The sequence below is a fragment of the Cornus florida genome, unplaced genomic scaffold, assembly GCF_030987335.1.
Source record: "Cornus florida cultivar Cherokee Brave unplaced genomic scaffold, ASM3098733v1 CherokeeBrave_3.0.0_Hap2_Chr11, whole genome shotgun sequence".
Lineage (NCBI taxonomy): Eukaryota > Viridiplantae > Streptophyta > Magnoliopsida > Cornales > Cornaceae > Cornus > Cornus florida.
This window is the reverse complement of record NW_026775581.1, coordinates 114519244-114535303: the sequence shown is the minus strand read 5'-3', so window position 1 is coordinate 114535303 and position 16060 is coordinate 114519244. Positions and strand designations below refer to the sequence as shown.

The window sequence follows — 16060 nt, the reverse complement described above, 5'->3', positions numbered from 1 at the left end:
ATAATTATGACCAAAACGATCAATTGGCCCAGCGGTATCACCTCAGGTCCGTATCACCCCTTCCTCTGCCAAAGGGAGGTCGGGAGTTCGAACATCGGTGGAGGTAAAGTGTGTGTAATTACTTTGATTTCCAAAAACAAATATAATGATGAGAGATGCATCACAAGTCCACAAAGATTTGAACCCGTTACATAACATCTTTTGTACAAGTTAAAAAGAAGAGGCTTCAAAATTTAAAACATCCTCTGAATCTAAAATCCAAGTTAAGGGGTGCTAGCTACCCACAATTCCTCTACTGTGATATGTCGCATGCCCGTAAAAATCACTTATTATCACAAGAATGTCTCGACTCTTCACTGCGTCGTGTACATAATTAATAAAAAGAGAACATTAATCTCATGGTGAATTTGACGACAGAAAATGACATCTGCTAATATGTTAAATACGGCCCCTTTCTCGTTTCATGCCCTAGGCCTCTCTATTCTATAAAGTAACCAAAAACAAAAGAGGCTGCTGCCCCTTTCTCACCAACCTAAAGGAAAGCAGAAACAACTTTACATGATTTGATACAAAGCTCACCCTTTCACAAATATAGATGGCACCGATTAATTTGCTGCAGGAGCGACATGCACATTAGGCTGGTGTGGGGGGACCATCTCCCCCACAGGGGCGGCAGCATTTCTACGTTGCCGCTCACGAAGGTAAAGAACTGTTAGAAGGCAGACAAATAGAGTGAGTATTGTTGCATTTCCTTCTTCCATAAGAACATTCTCTACCCATGCTTCCACCTTTGGATATACTTCAGGCAATGAATCGATCATATCAACCTAGAACAAAATCCAAAATATATAAAAGGCACGACACTTTATGAATAATGACAGCCAAAATACATTTCCTTCCATAATATCAAGTATGAACTACAGAAAGAAAGAGACGGTCATTTCTAAAATTTAAACCACTCATAACATAATGGACATTTGCATAACCAGAATAAAACTTCCATAATCAGCAATCTATGGGTAAACCGAGGCATGCTTTTCCAAACAATCTGCAAGACTAACTGTTCTTCAAAGGGCAGCGAATCTACAGGCTTTCAACTACATGGAGTCCCTGACGAGGGAAAAAATAGCTATTTAACTTTCAGTTTCTTCTTCCCTCTGTTGGAAAGCAACTTCAATTTTTTTTATTGTTCCCTTCCATCATTCAGATCAATCTTTTGAAGTCAGAGACATCAGATGAGGGAAGCAACATGGTTGTAACAGGGACCACTGACCACTGAGCCTTCAGCTCAAGTGGTATCTCCTCCTCCTCTCACATAGGAGGTTGAGGGTTTAAATTTCCATTAGGGGCAATATTGGGTATGCGCAAGTTGGGCGTGTCAAGGTCTTGCCTATGAAAATGAATAAATAAACTGTTTGTAACAGGACACAGAAGACATGGCAATTAACATTAACCACACAAGTCCTCTGCATGGCAAGAAAATAGTGTAGGTCCAAGAAGTCTGAAAATGCAGACCCCAAACCTCATTTGTTGTAAGAATTATTATCCCACCAAATGAAACTAGCCATGAATTTCTTCTTTGTAAGGATATCATGAAAATTTGTGGGGCTAGAAGATGTGATAATTCTTCAACCACTAAAATCTAGGACTAGGAGAGTCATCAAGCACTTCTGCACATGTGATGAGTGAATAAAAAAAGTGAAACAAACTTTAAAAGTCCAAGGAGCAGTCAAGAGAGATCAAATTATTAATCCAATTCCCAAGTAGCCTTGGGAAACTATATTTTCACAATATCTAAGAGTGTTAGCATGCTTTAAAAAAGTAATGTTACTAGAAATAGGCCAGAATGCATTTTATTAAGTCTTTTGGCCACAGTTTGGGTCACTTGACACATTCGGTCTTTACATCGGCTTTACTCCAGATCTTCTGTCTAATAAGTTTAAGGTTACTTGATTTCTAATTTTTTTTTTTTTTTTTTTTTTCGGTGACATTAGAAATTGATTTGGATGTCCACCATTATAATAATTTGGCAGGTGCTGGTTTAACAAACTGGATTTTGATTGAACATTCCAATAGCTGCGTTGGGAAGTTGGTAGTGGCAACAACCTTAAAAGTCCAACTCTTTCAAAAACAAGAATCGTGAAGTACATCCAACCAGAGAACAATGGGATTTATGAGGAAATATGAAACCAGCAGGCCATCTCTTGACATGCATATGTGGCATTTTCACACTGGATAGAACAGTATATCTGGTTTGAAAATTTGCAATATTTTTCCATCTCATTTCTGCATTATTCTTGTAGGAATCAGGCAGATAGGCTAAACAAAGAAACTCACCAGGAAACTGTTGGCATAGTTCTTTCGTACCCACAAGCTACCAAGGGCCAGTGTTACGGGCAACTTTGCTGCAGGATCAATTTCTACCGCCTGATCATAGTAACGCTTGGCAAGATGAAGATCAAATGGAAGTCCTTGACCATGCTCATGCATGTATCCAAGATTGAACATGGCTTGTGCATTGGACTGTGATTTAGCATGCATATAAGCCTCTGCTGCCCGATCATAATCGATCTCAGTACCCTGAGAAATGGAACAGAATAAAACAAGATGAGGACTACATGGAATTCTACATGAGAGAGATTCAAGTGTGTCTCAAAAGCCATATATTTTGAACCCAAAGCATCCACATAACTTCATTTAGATAAACATACCCGACCATAGTAATATGCATCCCCAATCAGTAAAGCAGCATGTTCATTACCCTGCTCAGAAGCTTGCCACCACAAGGAATGTGCACGCTGATGCCTTTCTACATCCGTGCAAAATCCTGATTCTCCCATACACATACTATGTTCAGCATACTTGTCAAGAATCCATGCAGCATTACTTTGTGCCACCTCATAGCCCAACTCTGCCATCCTCGAGTACAAGAAGAATGCCTTGCCCAGATCACCTTTTAAGTACGATTCTAGTGCCCATCTAGACAAGGAGCTCCATGGCCCGCGCTCTGCAACTAGTTTGTACAACGCAGTTGCCTGCAACCCACCAGGACTCAACCATGATCAGATGCGTAGATATTAATCACTTTAAGAATATGCACAAAACCAACAGATATAAAATTACTAAATACTACATGTTAAACCAAAAACCAGCACACCTTAATCCCAACTATTTCAAGTCAGCTTCACGAATCAATTTATGATCCATAGGAGAACTAAAAGCTTCCACCCATAGGAATGTTATATTAATTATTCAATCAATAGAAAGTGTTTGTTATTTGTGGAACACTTGCAAGGAGTAAAAACACAAAACTGAGGTCAAGTGAATTTCTAAATTTTCGTTTCATCATCCCACTTACGTACATGCAATTTGTACACTTGCTACAGTAGTAAAATTGAAGAATACTAGACAATAATTCAGCCATGAAATTCTGGTAGATCATGAATGCAAGGAAGACCTATATTCACTTTTGTAGAGAGAAAACAAAAGGCTTTCACACACACACACACACGTATAGAAAGAGGAGAAGAACCATGGTAGAGGCATCGAGACCCTGTATACATATTTGAACAATTTTAACTGAATTAGTTTCTTTCTTTATTTAATAATATATAATTTCTTTTAAAGATTCAAAGGAGAGAATGTACAATGGGTATATTAAAAGCAAAAAATGTCAAGTAATACTAATATGATCAGCTCAAACTAAACAGCAATGGTGAAACATTTTTTTTTTTTTTTTAAAGTTACAACTAGTCTCACTATCTTTCACTGGAGCAGGCAACATGTGAATAGGTTGAGGTGGTTTGTTACCATACTTTCACTTTGATCACTTCCATTTGAAATTTCTACCACCAAACTAGACTCTTGTAAGAGATAAATATCTCGAAATACATGAGAACACGCCACAGTTGTCTCAAGCTACATCATCTCCTCACAAATGTCATTGATAAACAGTAGATGAGAAACCACTGAAGGATTCCATGCCACATTGCCCACCTCAAACCCCCACATGAAACCTCTTTTCAACTATTTGGCTATTTGCGACTCAACCTACTCAAAACCTTCATCATCATAATGAAAGGAAAGAAGAGAGGGCATCACCCTGTGCAACCCCAAGAACTCGTAAAATACCCAATAGAGCACCATTCACCACGATGGATAAACGCATAATATATTCTTTTTCCATTTCCTCCATTTCAAACTAAAGCCTATATGGACCAAAACATAAGGAAGCTTCATTTGACATTGTCATAAATTTTCAATGTCTGGTTTTCATATAGGCCCTAGCAATCCACTTCAAATCCTAGAATCCACATGCTACATGCATTAAGTCTAGAATCTGTTGCACCCAAGAAACGAGGTCTAATAATCCGAAAGGAACATGTCCAAGAATACCAAATTATAAGGAGATGCAGATAAAAGGTATAGCAACAGGGAAAAAGTATGTAGGATCAATTAATAACATAAGTTATTTCAATAAGTAAAAGCATAACAAACAGGAACGGGGGAAAATGATCCAACTAGACTTACCATATGAAGGTCCTTCTTGAGCCCCACACCGGTATGGAACATCTTCGCCAACTGATAAAAAGCCTTAGGTTGACCTACATTAGCAGCTTTTATAAAGTATTTACATGCTTGCTTCACATCCCTCTTTACCCCAATCCTTTTGAGATACATTACTCCTAGATTGTAATACCCGCCAGGTTCCTCATTATCAGCAGCTTTCTCAAAGTATTCTTTTGCCTGTAACAAAAAGTAATCAGGTTATTGTATGCACCCTAAAACTAACCTATTAGATATATCTAAAACAACACAAGTACCACAGAGGTGAAAAGCAATAGCAAAAATCTTCATACAAACTAAGCAATATCTCAAGTAGCAACTTTTCAATTATGCTGTTACTGATCCAACTTAATAAGAAGCCTGCTCACAAGGAATTATGTTAGAAGCTGGATCAATCAATCAAGAAATCTGTGCATGCATATTGCTTTGAATGAATAATCATACATGACTCAAAAAACCTAATTCTACTTATTTGTTATCAGTACAACGACACGCTTGACAAGAAGAGACTAAAAGACTTGCTGAACAACACTATGAAAGAAACCAACCTCAATGCCTACATGTAACATGTGTCACATTACTTTCTTTCCATTGCACTGAAAATTCAAACCTCAAATACATAATCCTTATTCTAAAACCTAGTACAAACATACTAAGGGAATACCAAGAACCTGCATTAATCCATGTTCTTGCTGTAAATCAAAGGATACCGGTATAAGAATTTTCCATCTGTAACAATCTATGAAGCATGGACATAGGTTCAGGACAAAATAGAAAAGTGAACAGACATTATCTTTAAAAATTAAGACGTATGCATGATGAGCGCACAGCAACAAAGTGCATCTTATACATGTTAGGTTCATAGGACTTATTTTCGCAAATTTCGTTCAAAAATTGCAATCTATATTTTTATTTTAGCTTTCGATTAGAATTCTCAATAATTAGTTTAGTTTGTTGTGTTACCTCAATCCAAGGGAAGATTTGGAAGTCAAAGCTACATACAACGGAAAAAATGTAATTGAAACTCCCATTATTGCACTCACCAATTAGGGTTCATGTTTTCATGCATTTATTCAATTACGCTTCTAAAATTTCATGATTATAATTTATATGTATAAAAATCCTTTTTGAAGTGCATGAACAAGTTTTTGGAATTTTCCTCAAAAAATCATAATGCTACAAGGACAGAGCTCTTCAATTTATTGGAGGACCCATCGAAGATCAATGGCCATATGTCAGTCAATAAACACATCTCTCAACAATGGATACCAGCAAAATTGAAATATGCATTTATACAATTAGGGCTTCTAAAATTTCATGATTTGATGTATAAAAATCCTTTCAAGTGCATGTACAAGAGTTTTGGGAATTTTCCTTAAAAAATCCTAATTCTACAAGGACAGGGCTCTTCAATTTATTGAAGGATCCATTGAAGGCCAATGGCCATATGTCAGTCAATTAACACATCTCTCAATGATGGAGACCAGCGAAATTGATTTCCAAATAAAACTGAATCTCTTTTGAACCTAATCTTTATGGATCTCTAAGTACTATATAAAGACCCCTTTGTCTCCAGAAAACCTCAGAAGAGCATATTAAGGCAATAAATGAGAGCATAAGGAGTGCAAGCTAGCAAATTCATATTGCTAGTTCTTATTTCTTTCATACATCATTATTGTATTAGATGGTGAGTGTAGGTCGCATGTGCTGGGCATCTAATTTTCTATGCTATCAGAAGATTCAACACCCAGGGTTCAACCACATAAAGAAAACAAGCTTGAATGACTAGCCATGGAGATCAAAATTCTGAAGGAGAAATGGATGAAAACGGCAAGGGCTTGACTGTAGAGTATTGCGTAAGTTGGCTCAAGGGTAACTAGGAAATTTGTTAGGTTTAGGAATCTTGTAGCCTAGTTCTAAGTTATTTCTCGTAGAGGATTCAATCCGCTAGGACTAGGTCATGAGATTTTTCTCCTTGGCGTTTCCAGGTAAAAATCTGTGGTTGCATCTTTTGGTTGATTGCTTTACTCTTGTGCCTTCACAAGCATATAATCATGAGGAATGGCTTTATTTACTTACTTTCTAGTTAGATAACTTTTGAATTTATGTTATATTTGTCTAAATTAAAATAATAATAATAATAATAATAATAATAATAAAAATACTAAATTAGTTTTCAGGAAAACTATTGACCTATTCACCCTCCCTCTAGGTCTAGATCACAAGTCACGATCTTGTGCAGAGTGCCTAGGGTTCAGTCCCTAGATTTCTCAATACTTAAAGATTATATGATATAGAGTAAAATAAAATTTGCCTAGTTATGACAACAAATTTGTAACTAGTGGAACATAATAATCAATAAACACTTGTGTCACATGGAAACAACATAAAACTGACATCTCTATCCATAATTGCATGTTCATCTACATAGATAAGCATATGTGTAAGTAAACATAAGTATACTACTCTATTTTCTCTTCCCATGCCAAGTCATTTGATATAACCTTCTTATATCTTACTTTTCTTTTAAAATATGATCAAAATTTTTGTAATTTTTCAATAAATCTTTAATTTAATTTTTCAATACAATTATACTTTTAACAATTCTAGAGAGAAGTTATAATATTTAAGAAGTTTATTTCTAAAACTATAGAAAAATCAAAGATGTGTAATACACATGTATGGAGTGACCAATAAATGTCAATGTCCAGAACAGACACTCCTTAGAATGTTCCATATTTCTTCAGTGATAATTAAAGCTCTTGGAGGACAAGAGAATATGATAATTTGCCATGATGATGCCTAAGGAAATCTAGCTAAAGTCCTCAACAAATCTTTTTCTATGCTCTTTACAATGATAATGAGAAAAGAAAATTGTAAAAAAAGGGTCATTACCCAGTGAAATCCCTGTTAATAGAGGGCATTGGTAGGGTAGACTGAATACAAACCTAACATTTGGGATTAAATACACAAAGCTGCTCTTACAATGTAAACCCGCATTCTCAAGCTTAACAACTCAAGCAATTTAACAGTGCACTAAGCAATGACCCCAAGCTTGTGAAAAAAAAAAAAAAAAAAGGAAAAAGAAAAAGAGAGAATATATGAATGAGAGGTGAGCAGAAGGTCCACCCTCCAAGAATATAATAATAATAACAACAAGAACAATAATCAAACTATTGAAGAACAAGATCTGGCAGCAGAAATGCTGCTAACCATAAATGAAGCCATCCCAATTACCCTATATCAATCCTTATAAATGATTTAACACCGTAACCCTCTCAAGCAGTTGATGTATATACATTGTAAACATTTGAACTAACATCGTAATCTATTCCCTGCTTTTATATACGGTATACAATTTATCATTGATTGAAAAACACGAGTTGGGGAATATGAATTTGTTATCATAATCCTTTTGATCTTGTGATCATGATATTGTAAATTTTTACTGAACATTAAGAAACAAGAAGCACAAAGTTAAGTTACGTGTTTTTACTTTAAATATAGCATCCTACAAGAATGATGATTAATACCATCTCCCATAATTTTACCTTTCTTCTTAATAATTGATTATATTATTAGTCCAAATGATAAGATACAAATCATACCACCACACAAATAAAAATGAAAAATACAGCCCCAGCTCACCCTGACATTTCTTTTATAGTAACCAGCCAGCCATGTTTTACCTTTAAGAAGGGAGGAAGAACAAATGGAAAGATGACGGGAGAAATCCAGAATGAAAGAGTGATGACAAGAATTGGAGTTGCAAAGCAAACAATCCACAAATTTAAATCATTCAGTGATTTGCTAAAACGATATGTTACTTGTTTTCAGGAACAGCCTAAAAATGCTTCATTAAGAGCCTCATCAAGCCTCCCTGACTATGGAACTCTGTACTGGTAAGCATTTCTATGAGACCCAGATGTTGGTTCTCTTTTAAGGGCTTTGGTGACAAATGCAGGCCACTATTTTCTATGCTTCTATTTCTAAGATTCATCCATTGTGCCCCTTACTTTGGTTGGACCAATTTCTTCTTTTCACTTCCTCCCCATTAGCCAAAAAAGAGCCGGGTAATGTCGTCTCCAACACATTAAAATGTTTCATGGATTGCAGCATCACACTGTGTTTAACACCAAGCTTTTTTAAGAAATATACTGTCGTTCATCTTTCAGTATTCAGGAACAATTTTGCTGTTTAAGTATTGTTAAGGCAAAGAATAAGAATATTGAGATTAAAACCTGTTGAAGGGGTTAACAAATCAAATTTACAAGTTCAATATTCTTTTTTCTACCATTAATTACATCGCAATATTCCCAAGTAATAATAATAAAAAAAATTAAATAGATAATTAGTGTGGAAGTTTTTACATCTAAACACACACACACACACTGATAAGTTTTATTATTATTATTATTATTATTTATAAGTACACACACACTAATAAGTTCATCTGAATATATGGAAACAGGTATCCATAATTAACTAATCAGGAGGAGTAGCTCTAATCATTACGGCCAGTAATATAGGAAGAGGGGGAGGAAAATTAAGGAGATTAAAAAGATGTAAATAATAAAGAAAACACAAGTAGACTAAATCAAGCAAGCATAAGAAAGCCAACACATAACATATAATATGAAGAAACATGCAAAACGGCAACATACATATATATATATATGCAAAGAATTAAAATGATCTTGCCTTGGTGTTGTTCTTCTCCACTCCATAGCCCTTGACATACATATACCCCATCCCGTTATAAGCTGAATAAAGATGTTGTCTGGAGGCAAGTTTGAACCACTCAAATGCCTTAGTGTGATTTCTCTTAACTCCAGCTCCTCTTGCATATATCTCCCCGAGAAGCTCCATTGACCTCGGCTCGCCCTTCTCCACAGCCTTCGAAAACCAGGACAATGCCTTTGCATGATCACGCCTCACTCCTCTCAATCCAAAGTAGTAAAATATTCCAATTTTGTACATTGCTGCGGCATTCCCTTTCTGTGCCTGATATTCCAAGATCTGGAAGTCCTCATCCTCCTCCCCTCGTGATTTTCTTAGAGCGTCCTTATTCTCCTCTGCACCACTGTGGATCCTAACCGGTTCAATCACTGGTGAGTCCTTAGAAATCAAGAAACTATTAACTGCTATTTCCGCTAATTCAGCATACAGCTTAACTGCTTTTTCATACATCTGCAGTCGAACAACATATGGCCATTTATCAAACTATAACCTACATAAAAGAAGAACAATAATAGGAAACTGGTAACTTCCACAATCTTTCTATATGTAGGGATTTATATTAATCAAAGAATGGGCTTCGTTTTTGCACATTTAAATTTCCATAAACCAGAAATTTTGAAATTTCTACAAGAACCTTCTGCCACATTGTTTAAGTAATAGAAGGAACAAAAACAAATTGATCTAAGATTCATTATTTGCTCCATGGAAATATATCTAATGCAATTATTTAGCTATACAGCAGTTAAAATTTTAACTTCTGGAAACCAATTGAATATAAAACAAAAGTTCATAAATCTATCAACTTTCATTCCCAGTTTCTCAGAAACTGAATTAAAGGAAGTATCAACACCAAGCATCCATACATCATGAAGAATAATTTGGCCTTTTTTCTTTTTCATAAGTTTCTAAACACGTTCGAATTTATCATACAATTCCACAATCTAGTGTTCCCATACGTCGCAAAAAATTAATATCTAGAAATAGTGTTCCCAAACATTTAAAAATTTGACCTCCTTCCAATAATTTGTAGATCTAAATTCACCACCATCAGGGAAAAAAAGAGAGAGAGAGAGAGAAAGAAAAAGAAAAAGAAAAAGAAACAAGAACAACAAAAAGATATCCACAGTTATAACATACATACATCAAAAGAAATCGAACTAAACTTTTTAACAATTTCAGATTTAGGGTTCATAGACCTAAGCACGTATACATACATATAATAAACCAACAAGAAATAAATTCACCGTACATTCTGCCGGGAGTAAGTATACGCGCTGACCATCTTCGACTGCATATTACCACCATCGGCCGCAAAGTAATGATACGCAAACGCCTTAGCTCCGTTGCGTTCTCTCATCATCCCCATATCATACAGAAACCCCAACACAGACTGCGCGTGTGTGTGCCCTGCGGCCGCCGCAGCCTCGATCTCCGCTGCCGCCGCCTCCATCATCATCGGGTCACCGGAACTCACGGCGTCCACCATCTTCCTCACGCCCGAGTAGTAAAGCGCCTCGTCTTCGGTTGTCGGATCGGCCGTCTCGGGCTCCGGCTCGAAGATCGGGCGCCACGAGCCCGGGTCGAGCTCGTCCTCGGGCACGGCGTCGGAGTCGCCGAACTCGTCCCACTCGGCGGAGTCATTGGCGCCGGTGGGGTCGCCGTCGGCGGCTGAGGCGGCGGCGTCGGTGAGGTCGTCCTGGGTTAGGACGAGGACGAATGGGCGGGCGAATGCAGAGAGAGGGAGGAGAGAGAAGATCAGAAGGGCGTAGCAGAGTTTGCTAATTCTTCGTTGTGGGTGTCGCATTTTTCTTTCTCTCTCTAACAGGTGTGTATATTGTATACGTATATGTATATCTACCATCTGACTCTCTCTTGTTCGGCTTTGGTGACCTGACCGTGAATTAACCAATGTTTGAGCAAGAGATAGAAAGAGGTGTTATAGAGTGTTATTACATGTTTATTGGCCACGTCAAGTGTAGCCCACTTTTGCCAATTAGAAGTCGCCACGTCATCATATGACCCCTTTGATTAAACCATATTTTCTGCAACAAAATTTATGCATGGAAAAAAAAATTATGTATGGAAAAAGGTGAGTTGGATATCGTGTTCGTCCCTTTAGAATGTTGAGAAACAATAACCCGTTATTACATGTTTCGAACAATTTTAATTTCGAAATATTTGAAAGCCATCAGTGGCCCCTAAATGGGTTTGCGATTAGTACAGGAAAATAATTAAAAATTTAAAGCGAGTTTAGGTAAGAATGAATTTAGTAATGACCCACAGCACTATTTACTAATTTAAAATTTTTATATTCACTACTTACTCATTTAAACTCTGGGCCAACTTCGCCACATTCAAATCATGTACCCAAGTCACTGGAATTTTCTCTTTTAGCTCATCCTAACCATTACCTTCTCTTTTAGCTCATCCTAACCATTACCGTCTAATGCACTATTAAATCATCAGTTCATCAAATCATGTACCCAAGTCACCGAAATTCTCTTTTAGCTCATCCTAACCATTACCATCTAATGCACCATTAAAGCATCAGTTCATCATCGTATATCACTCACGCAACACACTACATCACATCGTCATGCAACATAAATTGTAAAATTAAAGCTGTTGCATTAAAGATTTATAATTGTGTTGTTATTTTAAAGTTGTTGCATTAACATTTCAAAAATATTGCATTGGAACTTCAAACTGTTCAGGGAGGAGCTTGATCCCCAAAATCACTTATCTTCATTGAGAGAAACCGTGTAAAGGACCTAATGATTTAAACTACTGGGTATGATATATTTTTTTGTAGTTACAAGGCTTTTGTCGTCGATGTCTAATGAACACAACCACAATATATATTTTATACATACAATATCATGCATTTCTCATGATCATTTTTTACAATACATCTACCTACTAACAATATAATTAGGAAGGAGATCCCTTGGAAAAGTCATATATCAGACTAAAAAATATCAAATTTACATGCCAAATCCATCATAACTCAAGGATAGTCGTCCTCAACATCGGATAGCAGCCAAGAGAGGTACTCGGACCCCTGATTCAGAATAGAATCAGAATTACTTGGTGGAATAACCCTCTTCCTTGTAAGACTCTCTATAGTCGGGCACTTCCTCTTCCGTCCACCCCTTGGCCTCAGTCGGAATTGTTCATCAGACTCGTCAAAGTCCCCCTGAACCAAAGGCAATTGCACATCCCAAACATCATTTCATTTTCTCACCAGGTTTGGAAAAAGAATGTTACCCTTATAGAGACGCAAAATCTGTCATGTAACAGCATTAAAGTGACCGATAGATTCGAGCAACTTACACGAGTATAGACATGTAACGCAGATTTCTCATGGTTATCTCTCACGTGCTTGAATGGAAATCTCATGCCACACCCAGGAATGCTGCAGGCAAAAGGTTTGAGTTCAAAGTGTACAGCTTTGACGTGTTGACGGAGATTTGATTTCTGCACACATATATTAAGTGAAAAAAATATCAGTAAAAGCAAATTGATATTTAACTGCAATTTCTTCTTCTGACAACCATATAACACAACTCGGCTTTCATCTCATATACTTGTATAGTTAGCACCATTTGGCTAACAAATTAGAAAAACATTTCTTGCTTTTGAGGTAGAAATTTATCTGGTTTCACATAAAAGCAAGAAAAACAATTATAAATATATTAACTATAAATTATTACATAGGTTACTATTAAAATTCTTGCAAGGGTATTTGTGTCTTACAGTTGAAAATGTGTGTTGGCAGCCCTTGAAGTTGCATTTCATTCTCTCAGATGACCCCCCTGATTCATGCATGCGAAGGTGCCGCTTGATGTTCTTCTTCAGCTGCTTGGTCCCGCATACCTCGCAGGTTATATGGACGTGGCAAGACTGGAGATGGGCCTTGAGGCATTCTTCGTTACTAAAATGTTTCATACAGCCTGGTTCTGAACAGAATACCTCCACTGTATCCAACTTAACTGCAAGAGCAATGGTTGTCATCGGAGCTTTCAAATGGAGTCCACCACTCTCATATAAGGAGTGTAGATAGCGTATATCAATTTACATCTCTTAAGTTATTGAAAAAAGAATATAAAAGAATTGGTGAGGACAGCAACTTGCCATGTGAATTTTCATGTGTTCGCAACTTTGATGCATATTTGAACACCTTGCCACACCCAATTTCTTGGCAGATGTACTCTTTCTGACCTTCAACATTGCTGGAGGGAGACTCCTCATCGTGAAATTCCTTCACATGCCTCTTCATGTTGCCTTGGAAAGTGAATCTACGGTTGCAGCTCTTAGCAGGACACTGAAACAGTTTCCCCTGGTGCTGAAGAAGATGACGGGTCAAGTGATCTTTTCTTCGGTAACTGGAATGGCAATCCTCCACTTGGCAAATAAATGGCCTCTGTGACACGATAAGAGTATAACATACAGTAAATGACGATATCAGAACTAAATTCCAACACACAGATGAAAAAAAATAAAAAACCTTCAAACCTCCAGACTGAAATAAGCGTGATTGAGGCTCACTTGATGGAGCTTCTCAGGAGGTCCCCCTACCTGGTACTGATCCATTCAAGGTAGATATTGCTGCCTCTCGCATTTTGGAGTTCATTACATGGGATCCAATGCTTCACACGACTACATCCGTTGATTTTGAAAAATTATTTTAATCATTCAAAATACCTTCAGACCTGCAAGATCATATAGTTTCAATTGCTGCAAGTAGTGATTAAAAGAACTAATAACTATATATTGAAAAACTTCAGCCTAGAACTTCAAAGAAAATTATAACATTCCAAATCTCATCATTCATGAGATAAGCAAAGGAACCCCAAAAGCCTATGGTTCTTTTACCAATACTATGTCTATGTTAAGATAGATCTAACAGTTTAAAAACTATATGATACAGTTAAAAACGTTTCTATCATGTTTAACGCAGACTACTCCATAGACGAAGGGGCCGTAGATAGTATTCTGAAAATCAAACATGTTACAGTATTAAGGTTTTCTCCTATACTATCTTTTGGAACATGTTTGTACATATTGTATTTGCTTATCTGAAAACTAATAAAAATAAAATCATAACCCTATTTGTAATCGGTTATAATCTACAGCAAATCCTTTCTGTTCTAAATTGAATACATAATGAGATTTCCTCCATTAAGTGCAGAACAAAATGCCATAGATAGAGAATCCGAAGCATACAACACAGACCTTTTTGCAAAAACTACTACTTTTTTCATAAACTACATCCATTATATAAAAGCTTATATATGAACTCTACAGCCGAGGATCTTCTAGAAACCATCCAACAAAAAAATGAGTGAACACAGAAATAACATAGTAATGAAAAAAAAAAAAAAAAAAAAAAAAAAAGCACCTGGCCATAAAACTTGAACGGTACAAAACCCAGTTTAGTCCAGACTCAACCTTATAGAATTCCAAATGTTGAACTAAATAAATATTACCTCAAAATATATTGAACAAAACAAAGAATAAAATGAAAATAAATAAATAAACGCTTAGAAAAATAAAATTACCTCAAGTGAGTGGCTTTGCATATGCTGCTTCAAATGAGCAGGTTTCTGAAAACTGGCACCACAATCTTCACACGTATTTGACTTTGCTCCCTCGCTTTCACCTTCTTCATCTGCTACTCGCGCTTTCATTTCATCCTAATTGATAAAACAATCACATAAATTAATAAATAAAATAATAGAGAAAAGCAAAAGAATTGATGAAGAAAAGAGAGCGAGAGATGGAATGGAAAAGGAAAGGAAAATTGACCTGGTGAACGGAAAGTATGTGAGAGGTAATAAGGGACTTCTTAGAGCGAGAGATACCACAATAGTCGCAGTTGTACCGCCTTATATCTCTGAAGATCGGCGTAGGCCTCCCTTCTTTCGTCTCTCCTCCTTCTTCCATTCGATTTTCAAACTTCCAGATATATCTATATATACATATATTCAACGGCGAACGATCGTAAATATGCCGGCTCTTGGCCGTTGAAGATCGTCAGCTCTTAATTGTCTGATATTGGCAGTAGAGTGTGGTTGAGGGCGGCGATGAGGGTTTGGGAGGACTGGAGGATCGTGAATAGGGAGCGGCGTGTGTACTGGTTTATAGTAACCCTAGCAGATCTGTATACTTACCTATTACGAGTATATATCTAGGGGCACATTTGGTAATTTGGTAGAGGGCAAGGGTACAAATTTGGGGTGCGAGTTGGGGGTACTTAACCGAGCAACTAAGACCCGCCCGAAAGTGTCATGAGAAACAAGCGAGGGATATTTGAGACGATCTACTGGATTGGGGGGTTTAGTTTTGGACGGAATTTGAGTTAAAGTTTTTATTAATTGGAAGAAGAAGTACAAGAAAAATTTATAATTTTATATTATTTGTACAAAATAAAAATTAGATGATTTATAATATGATATTAAACTAATTTTGACACACTTTAAAATTTTAAAGTAACAACATATTAATTGAATTTTAGTTAAAAAAACAAATTTGTAAAAATAAAAGATTTTCAGTTCTTTTTAATTTTAATACCAAGGAAACCTGTCAGCACCTAGCAACTTAGCAAGTCACACTTTTATTGAAAGAAGTATTTTGTAATGTTTATTTATTATATGGCTTCTTTTTTAAGGGATTTGGAAAGCTTTAAAATATCACTTTTGTTTTAGGTTTCTGTTTATTTGGATGTAAAATAAATTTTTATCTTTCAGTGTTT

At 36.4% G+C, this 16060-nt stretch overlaps 2 protein-coding genes across 3 annotated transcripts; both read right to left on the bottom strand.

Annotated features, from left to right (window-relative positions):
- Positions 1-100: 100 nt before the first annotated feature.
- LOC132283065 (ERAD-associated E3 ubiquitin-protein ligase component HRD3A) lies at positions 101-11222 on the bottom strand. Its single transcript, XM_059784947.1, has 6 exons — positions 10556-11222; positions 9268-9756; positions 4531-4746; positions 2712-3035; positions 2338-2580; positions 101-827 (listed from the first exon to the last, which is right to left on the bottom strand). The coding sequence occupies exons 1-6, from the start codon at positions 11165-11167 to the stop codon at positions 606-608; spliced, it is 2106 nt and encodes a 701-aa protein (XP_059640930.1). The 5' UTR covers positions 11168-11222; the 3' UTR covers positions 101-605.
- Positions 11223-12141: 919 nt separating this feature from the next.
- LOC132284974 (transcription factor IIIA-like) lies at positions 12142-15558 on the bottom strand. Of its 2 annotated transcripts, none has more exons than XM_059787119.1 (6): positions 15115-15558; positions 14868-15002; positions 13441-13729; positions 13063-13298; positions 12640-12783; positions 12142-12502 (listed from the first exon to the last, which is right to left on the bottom strand). In XM_059787119.1, exons 1-6 carry the CDS (start codon positions 15250-15252, stop codon positions 12314-12316), a joined length of 1131 nt encoding a protein of 376 aa, XP_059643102.1. In that variant the 5' UTR covers positions 15253-15558; the 3' UTR covers positions 12142-12313. The 2 variants fall into 2 exon arrangements, with proteins under 2 accessions (XP_059643102.1, XP_059643103.1); XM_059787120.1 differs by lacking the exon at positions 15115-15558 and adding an exon at positions 13822-14018 and having other exon boundaries at positions 14868-15001.
- Between the last annotated feature and the right edge of the window lie 502 nt (positions 15559-16060).

Bases quoted from the DNA above. Each gene is read 5' to 3' on its own strand.
- LOC132283065 (XM_059784947.1), bottom strand. From the start codon at position 11,167: ATGGTAGATATACATATACGTATACAATATACACACCTGTTAGAGAGA. The intron at 2,581-2,711 runs GTATGTTTATCT...TCCATTTCTCAG, and splicing joins ATGCATATTACTATGGTCGG to GGTACTGAGATCGATTATGA. The intron at 828-2,337 runs GTGAGTTTCTTT...ATTTTGTTCTAG, and splicing joins ACTATGCCAACAGTTTCCTG to GTTGATATGATCGATTCATT.
- LOC132284974 (XM_059787119.1), bottom strand. From the start codon at position 15,252: ATGGAAGAAGGAGGAGAGACGAAAGAAGGGAGGCCTACGCCGATCTTC. The intron at 15,003-15,114 runs GTCAATTTTCCT...TTTATCAATTAG, and splicing joins ACATACTTTCCGTTCACCAG to GATGAAATGAAAGCGCGAGT. The intron at 13,299-13,440 runs GCAAGTTGCTGT...TTGCTCTTGCAG, and splicing joins AACACATGAAAATTCACATG to TTAAGTTGGATACAGTGGAG.